Here is a 10,330-nt window from a genome sequence, read left to right as displayed (position 1 = left end):
CTTACGTTTTCCATGGCATACTTTGCAATTTTGGTGTACGAACTTTCGCGACGTTCTGTCTTCTTAGTTCCCAGCACCACCTCCAGTACAACGTGCTGGAAGAAAATAATTATTGTTACTAAAACGAGCACAAAATGAGTGAAAATCAAATTTTAAATTGTTTTACGTTTTGAATGGATAGACATATTACGAATCTTCCTTCCATTTCGATATCTTTATCGTAAGATGTTTTACAAACCGCATTAGATATGCTTTAATTGAAAAAAAATTTGGAACAATATGGTTACGTCATTTCCCGCCAAAACGGCCAAAACTCAAAAATGACGCTCACTGTGTAAGGTATGTCAACATCAAGTCCATCTCATCGCGCTTACGAAGTGATGACCTTGCTACTTGTAACAAAGAAGTGAGCATAATAAAAATCAATTTGTTCTAATACGCATCTTCTAAGCTGGCACGAAATCTCAATCTTCTCAGGCGTTAGAACAAGGCTCATCTTTAGCTTGACTAAAGCTTTAGACCAGTAAACAAACAAGTAACATCAGAGTGCCGCGCCCTTTGACAAGTGACGCTCATGCAATTATTAGAGCGCTCACCTATTTCAGTAAACAAAACCCAAACAAGTTAGAAATTCAGACGCCAGTAGGTAAAACTGTGACCATCGCCAACAACACCAGCTTATTGTCGAAATAAAGGTCTTGATCCCGAAATCGCTGTACTCGGCAAAATACTTGTTGACGTAATGTGAAAAGATAATTTAGGGACACAAAAAAGGCCTAAGAAGATTATCTAAACAAAAAGCTAAACTAAAAACGTAGTCAACACACTCACCGTTCCCCACTCGTCAATGAATTTACGGTAATCTCCTTGATCGTACTCTTCGGGCAAACCACACACAGCAGCTGCAAAGTCTTTTGTAACCGAATACTTCTCAACTTGAGCTAAGTCCAGTTGATATCGAGCTTCGCCATTATTGCAGACTTCTATCTTTTCAAAAAAGACTTTGTGTTCAGTTGTTGTCTCCTCTTCCATCTTCTGGTAACCTACAATAGCGAGAAAGCGGAGACAAAGGCAGAGGGCCGAAACAGACACACAATTAATTAATTTATCAACCGTTGGAGTTTCTTCGATTACATAAGATTTGTTTTCACCAATGGCGTGTCAGTAAAAAACGACAGTTGTTACGAAAATAAAAGAGAGTCATAATGTAAACATCTTAGCAAAGATAGCATCAAAATAAATCGAGAATAAAGACGAAATGAACAAACTTCTTGTCAGTTTCCACGTTTCCTTTCCGTTTTCTGAAGACTTCATGTGCACCCCCAGTTCAAATAACATATATTTTATTTTTCTCGGCTTTAATACTTTAATTTCATAACAAGTTGGGCTAAAATGTTACAAGAAACATAAGTCAGGTCACAGTGTTTACTTCTCGGGCCCGTGGACTGATAATTGTTCTTGGAAATTTTATGTAAGCCCTTGAACAAAATCTGGAACATGATGTAGCCCTCGAACATCGTTCTCGGGCTGATACTTGCTTTTTAAGACTCAAAATCTCGACGGAAAACTATCAGGTCCTAGGCCCTCGACAAAATACTATATTGTTGGCTGATAGCTGCCATTGCAAGAAATTTATGTTCTTTAAACTACGATATTACTAAACTAACATTGTTTTAGTAACTAAAATGGAAGATGTTAAAAGTCACTATGGTTATAAGGCCTACTTGTTATCGAACTTGTGTTCGATTTAACAAATCGAAAGTGGTTCAGTGTTGTCTGTACCCTTATCGACAGTGGTCAAAATTTACAGTGGTCAAAATGTTGTGGACTCCCAAGGCGTAGCCGAGAGAGTCTACAACAACTTTTGACCACGGTGATGACGAATATCGTTGTGGATAAGAGTACAGACAACACTGAACCACTTTCGATTTGTTTTTAACCACAATATTCAATTCTAAAGAAAGTTTTTATTTCAGAGCGTAACCAAAATCATAACTCAAAGAAAGAGCAAGCGTTGCCTATAACTTTCTCGCAATATGATTGGTTTATTTTCCAAAATGAGCGTTCCTGATTGGCTATTACATTGAGTGACAAATTGACGCGAGCAGCGTTGTCTAGACACTTATCGACAATGGCAAATTAGCCAATCAGATTTTGAGATTACAAGCAATTGTGGTAAAAAACTGTTTTGATGAAGTTTGATAAGAGTCAGACAAATTAATGTAAGTTCTTACTTGAACTGAGACTGAAGGCAACACTCCATAATCCGTCGTATTCACCTACGCAAAATTAACAATGATAGAAACAATAAATACTTTATGCTGTGTTTAAATTCAAATCTACATGAGGGTTATGGAGGAACCCTTTCCCCCATCTAACGCACCCCGAAGCTTTGTCCTAAAGAAAAAACATCACAAGTATTTGGCATGAAGTAAATAGCCCTGAAATGACATTGTTATTTCTTTGTTTATGACGTCATTCACCTTCGTAGCTTCATGATCTAGGATTTCAGCATTTTTTCAATTTCATCGAAGATAGCAAGAATTGACGAAAAAATTAAGCAAATGATTATGGATCGTTATATTGAGATCAAACAAAGAACTACGTAAAAAAAAAAGTTTTTGACTAAACCCGCATGCATGTCACAACTGGCATATCAGAATTTCTGCAATTTATGAATGAAAAGCTCATGAAATCTGTAAGCTTCACAGGGTAGATGCATATTTCATAATTCACTACTTGCACAATCCCATAATACACCTTTATTACCGCCCAAAACTTTTGCATAACCACTGTTTGCAAGAGAAGTCGAAAACAGTGCATCTGCAGATTTTTGGGGTATGAAAGAGGTGTATTATGGGATTTGCGCAAGTAGTGAATTCCAAAAAAGATCAGAGAAGTTTGAATCCACCACGCCCTCTTCTCAGAGGATTAAAGTGCTTTCCTATCTAAGCCATTGTAAAACAATAAAAAAAAGTCTGTATGTGAAAAAAAAAATGCTCTTTGCTTTATTTCAAGGAGGTCTTTTTGTTCAAGGACTTCAAGATATATTCAAGTTTTCAAAATATTCAAATAAGCGAAGTTATAACGTCATAAACTCAGCCAAATTTTGATCAATTTTGAAGAAAATATTTCTCAATCGATTTTTATCAGAAGTGTTTGATTAACTGCTAGATGTGTTCCACAATATGAGCTTGACAATTGTGTTACCATGGCAACATACAAAGCTCCAGAGCTCCCCGATGTTTAAGGCTCTTCGGTCATCTTTGGCGTTTCAGTTTAGATCTGTTTAGTGTGTATTTGCCAATGGTGCCTCATCTGTACAATCCAGCAAGAGTATAAATATGTTAGGTCGAGTTCTTGGCATGGTTCAATTTCTCCGAGATGGAAATCATTAAAATATTGAAAACAGGTCTGAGGGGACTGGAAAGAAGTGAGTTGCCATGGGAATGGAATTTATAACAGCCTTGATGTGTTGCCTGTGGAACTATTAGTCTTCCAAGTTTCAATGGTGTCTGCATCAACTCTATTTGTGTACTTGAAGTCCAATCGTTTTAAATTATAAAACGTCCTAGCTCACCGCTGGTTTTTACATCAACCTTGAGTTTATCTTGATAAGACATGGCCCCGGAAAATACTTCGTTTGTGGTAGTTTCGACGCAGGATGAGCGATGAGTAAACTCAACCTGGTCTGGTACCCGGTAAAGTCCATCAACAGAAGTTTTACTTGTATCCCATGTCAGTTTGAATATCTTTCTCAAAGAGAGCAGACCAGGGTCGACACCACCGAGTGACAATTGGCCGCCGTCAGGATTTCCTTCCAGAATATTATAGCCGACACCTAGAAATCTAAGACCTTTGGCCGTGTCCACATCATCCTCAGTAGCATGGGTGACAACGGCAACACCAAGAGTGATGAGAAAAGTGATCAGACACATAGCCTCCCTGTAAAGAGAAAAAATAGATAACTCAAGGTTACACAAGTCTAATGCTCAGTGTACTAGACCACGAAAGGAATATTGCAGTTTAAGATGATGGTTCTCTTGGCGGTTAAACGCTAAACAGGTAATGGATGAGTGCTCCAAAATTTGGTTGACCGTTTTCCCGCATGACTGGCATGAAATTACAGTGAAAGCTCACCTTATGGTAACCTGCGATCGTACCCTCCCTCCCTACAGATCATTTCCTTCTCCCTTTTCAAAATCAAACGCTTGGTTGCAGGTTAGCCTTACGGTCACTTCGTTACTTACGGCCGATATGATAATTTTTTTTGTTCTGGCGAAACGCCCCATGTTAATTCATACAGCCAATGGCCACATTCTATAGTTCCAATCTGTAAAATCAATTTTATTACAAACTATATGATTGGACAATGCAATTCTAGAGCTTTCATTGGCTCAGCATTATGAGCCATTAAACCATGCGCTACAAATATGGTAAGCGTACGCATGATTTTGTAAGTTGATGATGTCGTAAGTCTGGTCCGTTGAAAGCGATTTGTTTACAACTAGTTTTGACACAACGGACAGTTTACGTGACGAAAAAAAATTACAAATTACCTTCAACTTGTTTTTCACAGGAACAAATACAACACTGACTTTATTAGACGAAACATTTACCGACCTACCGAAGCTGACGCAACGAACAGGAACCCAACACCTGTTACTACAGTGTCTCTACCTTACATTAAGGACACTTCTTAGACCATCTCACGGGCCCTTCAACATCCTTGTATCCCGCCAGCCTACAGGTACGTTACGACACTTGCTGAACAACGTCAAAGAAAGGGACGAACCCAACAACATACAGGGAGCAGTTTACAAGATCAAATGCTCCGACTGCCAGGTTTCCTACAATGATGAGACAAGCAGAAATCTTAACACGAGACTGACTGAACACAAATGAGCTACGATAAATGGTGATGCCAACTATCACATGTCCATCATCAACTGACAAACCACAACGTTGACTTGGATACTGCTCAATGCTTAACCTACAGTACGAACTATTTTCAACCACTGACTCTGGAAAACTATTACACTAACTTAGAACAAACGCCTCTTAAGAGATGTCAACAACTACCGGCACCTTACAAATGACTTATCCACGACGTCAGCGAAATCGACAAACGAACTTCTAACAGACCGACTTAATTCTGACTAACTACACACGAATCTCAAACCGACCAATTTGACTAGCAACAGACGGATCGAAATCGACCAATGACTGAAGACAAACTTTACACAAGTCTGTCAGCCAATACCATCATAGCTAAATTTCAAAGGACCAGACTTACAACATCATCGACTGACAAACACTATTTACTTGACTCTGAAGATGACTTCCGCTCAGGTTGTCGAAACGTCAGCTGTCCATGGCTGCTAATTGACCGCGTGAAATGGTGGTGTGCATGCGAGATGTGTCGACCACACCGGGGGCCACACCGGGAGCACACCGGGTTGTTAAACCGGGGACACACCGGGTTGGTGTTAGCGTGTGTCACCTTGCTTTTATTATTGTAGTCACCAACAACAGTTCTTTTCAGAACTACCCTCACCTGGACGATCACACTATACGAACTACACGTATTCGTAATTGACTAAAGAAACAAATATCGAGAAACAATGTTGAAATATACTCCTTTTTTAATTCAAAGTACCCGTAATATGTCCTTTCGTTGACATCTTTCCATGGTTAATATTGTTTAGAAATGCAATAGACCTTTCCCCTATTCCAACTAGGCCTTTCCCGATTGCGCTGAGCACCTTTTGAGCACTTTTTTGAGTTTGGAGCACTATTTTGCATTTTGAGCACCCTTAAACACTTTTTCGCACTTTGGACTACATTTGAGCAATATTTCACATTTCGAGCAAATTTCGAGCAACAAATGTCTTCTAAAACATTTTAAAGTAAAAACTGTGTGTCGCTCGCGACGAGAATCGTGGTCGCTTTCCATTTACCAAGAAATTCCGGAAATTCCGGTTGGGATGTAAATGGAATACACGTTTTTGGTTCGTTCCACTGGAAAATTTCCGAAATAAACGGAACTTCTGAAAAGGTAGTCCTGTTCCATTTACAACTTTTGAAAGGTCTTACCACTTCCAGGCTATTCACGGCCACATTTTTAAATTTTGGCGCGTAAAATCGCAATCACTGGGCGGCGAATGGACTTGAGTTAAATGGAACACGTTTTCCACCCGATTGAAATTTCCACCGAAATTTCCGGAAATTTTTTGTAAATGGAAAACGCCCCGTGTTCCAGGTCATAAATTTGAATAACTAATGATCTTGTCAAGAATAAAAGACCGTTTTCATGTAAAGGCACGTGGACTTATCCTTAATGAGCGTGAGAACAGAAGTTTCTGATTGGCTGATGTATCATGTGTGTGTCATCTCAAATTTCTAAATCCGATCTGATGTCTAGGCTTTACACTAGCACTGCTGAATTTATTTACAATTCGTAACCGGCTTTAGTTTTTTAAGGGCATATTGTAAAATATAGACTGGATTGGATTTGTGAAACAAGGACTGGATTTCTACGGCCTGCCACGCAGGCTAAGATTTGTTATAGAAACTGCCCATATCTGGACCAAGCTTTTTCCGTTAACTCAAATAGGTAAAAAAGTGAACAATGTGATCCAGAGAACACGCAAAAAAGCGTGCAGAACGTCGCAAAAAAGAAAATAAACGCGCATAATTTTCAGTGTATGAATTGGTAGCAACAATCCAAGTTTTACAAATCCATGTTTTACAAATCGATGTTTTACAAATCCACCTTTTACAAATCCATTTTTACAAACCCATGTTTTACAAAGAAAAGGGAAGATTTCATGATTTGTGACTTCGACACATTCGAATAAAAGTTGTAGTTTGAAGACTTGTTACTGGGTTGCCAAACCCAGTCGGAATCTACGTTTCATTTCACTGTATTTTTATTCTTCTTTTCCGTGTCATGAAAAGTCTTTTCTGTCCCTCCCCTGCTAAGTAGTGTCTTTTCCATCAGTAGGGCTAACGCTCACATGGTTTACATGGGGTAGATACTTAGCACTTCACATTACACTCTAATCAGTTAAGTCTGTTCAAATATAAGTAACAGAAAACGAAATCCCTCCTTGTACTCGTACATGTTCATTGCCGTGACTTTAACATCGTCAGTTCCCACGGCCTGCTCCTATCTGACTTTGTGGCTCAGTCGGTAGAGCAGCGGTGATCTAACCTGAAGGTCTTGGGTTCAAATCCCACCCTGGTCAGAGCTTTTCTCTGTCCTTGTGTGGGGCCATTTCCATCAGTAGGGCAAAAGCTCACATGGTTCATATGGGGTAGATACTTAGCACTTCACATTAGACTCTAATCAGTTAAGTCTTTGTACGTAGTGTCTTCTACGTGTATTTTGATGGGTTTCAGGGGGAGGATAAATGTGTAGATTTCTCTGGTGGACACAGTAGAATATTTAATTAACCTGCAATTGCGTCGAAGTCATCGGAACAAAAATGGTGTTTTGGTGGATCTTTAAACAAACTATACCTTTATGGAGCTCAAGAATGGAACGTCAATTGGATAAACAAGACAGGCGGTGGAAAACAAATATCTGGAATCTTAAAAGCGACGAGTAACGCACTTCGAAAACAATATTTCGCCCGTGGCTCCGTAATCAAAGTGAGCTGTATTTCTAATATTTCACCAAGTGTGGTGTTACGTACAACACTGAAACCAAATGGAAAATTCTCTGGTAAGTTATGGGTTCAACAAAGACAGAGAAGGAATCGAACACATTAAGTGGATCTGTGATCTCTGTTGCCTGGCTATTTATATTTATTTGTACTCAACTCTGCACGGTCTTCAGGTAAAAATAATTGGAAATGTGACAGCCAATAATTTTTTGAAAGAAAGCTAGTCGTCTATTTTGTGCTTCATTATTCAAGGAAAGGGTTCTTCCGGAAAGGGTTTGATTTCGGTGAAATTTATTTTGTTGCGTTTGGTAATTTAACACGATTGGGTTTCTTGTCTTCACGCAAGCAATGAAATGGGAAGAGTTTTTGCCTCTAATAGCAAATATGCTGTTCGTTTCAATAAATTTTTCGCTGGAAAAGGTGGCCTTTTTGAATTCATCATGTTGTGTAATATCCGAGCTTAACAAATTTGCATACGTGCGTTGAAATGTGATACGCGAGGAGACAGGAATTTTTCTCTCAGAAAAAGATTTGTTTTGTCATTATAGTGTAAAATGAAGTTCACAGTTGGAAAGCCAACAATATTTTTTAACTTCCTGGTTAATACAATTTATTGCTAAGACTTACTATTGCGAAGATTGTTCAAATTACTCATGCTTTTTGCGAATTTTGAGTGTCATGAAATTACATCATTTGTGTGACATAGCTCTTTTACCACGGAGATTTTCAACAATATATCGCTTTACTCTAAACCAAAAAAAATTCAGATAGTAAAAAACTTCATATTTATTAACCATTTCTTTTGCTTTTGTGCTTGTTAGCATTGTGCTTGTCAGCATTGAGAACTTGCGAATCATCGCAAATCTGTTTTTGTATCTCATAGCCGGATGACCATAGATTTGTAGATTTTCAATTACATGGCCACTCAACCTCATGATTGAGCAAATAATTCACCCTGACGCAAAAATAGATACGTTTCTCAAGAACCCGACAAAGAAGGCTTCCTGACCCGACAGCTGAAATGTAAATATTCAATTAAATATTACAACAAAATTAAAAAACCAAAGACGGAACTTTCTTGGCTAAAAAGTACGTTGTTTTACTCTGAAAACGACGAACGATTAACATTCTTTCCCGTAGTTCATTCAGTTGACACAAGGTGATCACGAGCACCTTGAATTCTACTCAAGAGCGTGTTTTGTTATCTTCAAACTGAAGAATTTTATTACCAAAGCTTAAAAACTAAAAAAAAAGGGGACAGGACATTACAAAATAATTAAACGTGTGAGCCAAAAGGGCCTCTGCTGGCACGACGTCTGGGCGACCCCTCAAATAGTCTTAATGACGTCCCACTTGAAAAAATTAACTGGAACGCTGAAGTTCAATACCACCCAATAGACCACTTTCGATATATTCAGCTTGATAGTGAGGTTTAGAGTGCACAAACAAAAGAAATGAATAAACATGTTCATTCATTTTAGTTTGTTTTTGTCCTCCAACCCAGGCTGCCAAGCTGAATCTATTCAGTACCTTCTGCTTTTGTGTAACACGTACCACAGACAACCCAGTGTACGCTTTCTGGAGCGTCTAGTTAACAATCAGGTAGGTATAAAAAGACGAGCCAAGTGGCCCATCAGCCCGGAGCTTATCCTGCTTTCTGTAACATGAAGCGACCTGGAATGGATGGGATGTTAGTCCATCGCAGGGACTAGCATCATGCAAAAACTATGAAGTGACTAGAACTGTTAGATAGATAGATAGATAGATAGTTTACTATAAAATACTTCGCAACCAAGGGTTGAATTGCGTAATTAAATAATTTACAATATATAAATTCATATAAATATTAAGAAAATTTACAATGTTAGGAGAGCTAACAAAGGGGAAAAAAAGTCTAAAAAAGTCTAAAAAGAGATCGTAATTAATAGAAGAGGCTTTCAAAAAGGTGTTTTTGGTTCTATCAGTTTTATATAGTTCGGTATCAAAAAAGTCCTTGGCCTCCTCATAAAAAATCGGCTATTGTTATTAGGTGGAAGTAGAGTGTGTAGCTTGTGGTCTTTGTCCTTTACAATGTCATTAAGAAATAAAACATAATTTGCGATGGTGTTCTTGGAGAGAGTTTAGTTCCGTGTAAGCAAGGGCTTCATTAAGTTAAGGCTTGGACAGATTATTGAAAGCGCCCTTTTCTGAATACGTTCCAATTCAATTGTAAGGTTCTTGGGTAAAGAATCACGAACTACAGGAACGGTGTAATCAAGTACAGATCGTACACAAGTGGTATAAAAGAGGCTCAGTTCGTTACAAGGTACTTTGGCTCTTTTATAGCTAGAGTAAAAGTTTCTTCGAAGCTTTTTTTAATGACGTCTTCAATGTGGTGGTTCCAGGATAGATCACTTGAAATAGAAACGCCTAATAACTTTAAACTGTTCACAACTTCTAGGTCTTTGCCTCCAACTTTAATTGGATCCAAAACTGGTTCCTGTTTGGCAAAAGATGTTCGCAGCTCTTTGCATTTGTCGGAGTTAAGTTGAAATCTATTTGAGTGAGACCAATCTTCTACTTGATCCTCGATAAATTGAGCACTTTTAAGATGACTTCTGATATTGTTGAGTCGTCCACAAACTTCCATACACTGTCACTGCCGAGAATAAGATCATTGA

At 38.4% G+C, this 10,330-nt stretch overlaps 1 protein-coding gene across 1 annotated transcript in view; it reads right to left on the bottom strand.

The window, feature by feature from the left end:
* Positions 1–10,299, bottom strand: part of LOC137996192 (uncharacterized) — a 13,720-nt gene extending 3,421 nt beyond the window's left edge. Inside the window, exons 1-5 of the mRNA XM_068841615.1 lie at positions 9,980–10,299; positions 3,581–3,945; positions 2,235–2,279; positions 832–1,043; positions 6–95 (exon numbers count right to left, since the gene is read on the bottom strand). Coding sequence (XP_068697716.1) covers positions 6–95; positions 832–1,043; positions 2,235–2,279; positions 3,581–3,945; positions 9,980–10,299 — 1,032 coding nt within the window. The remainder of the gene's footprint in view (positions 1–5; positions 96–831; positions 1,044–2,234; positions 2,280–3,580; positions 3,946–9,979) is intronic.
* Positions 10,300–10,330: the final 31 nt, after the last annotated feature.

Source organism: Montipora foliosa, chromosome 3, assembly GCF_036669935.1.
Source record: "Montipora foliosa isolate CH-2021 chromosome 3, ASM3666993v2, whole genome shotgun sequence".
NCBI classification, from domain to species: domain Eukaryota; kingdom Metazoa; phylum Cnidaria; class Anthozoa; order Scleractinia; family Acroporidae; genus Montipora; species Montipora foliosa.
This window is presented reverse-complemented; position numbering and strand designations above follow the sequence as displayed.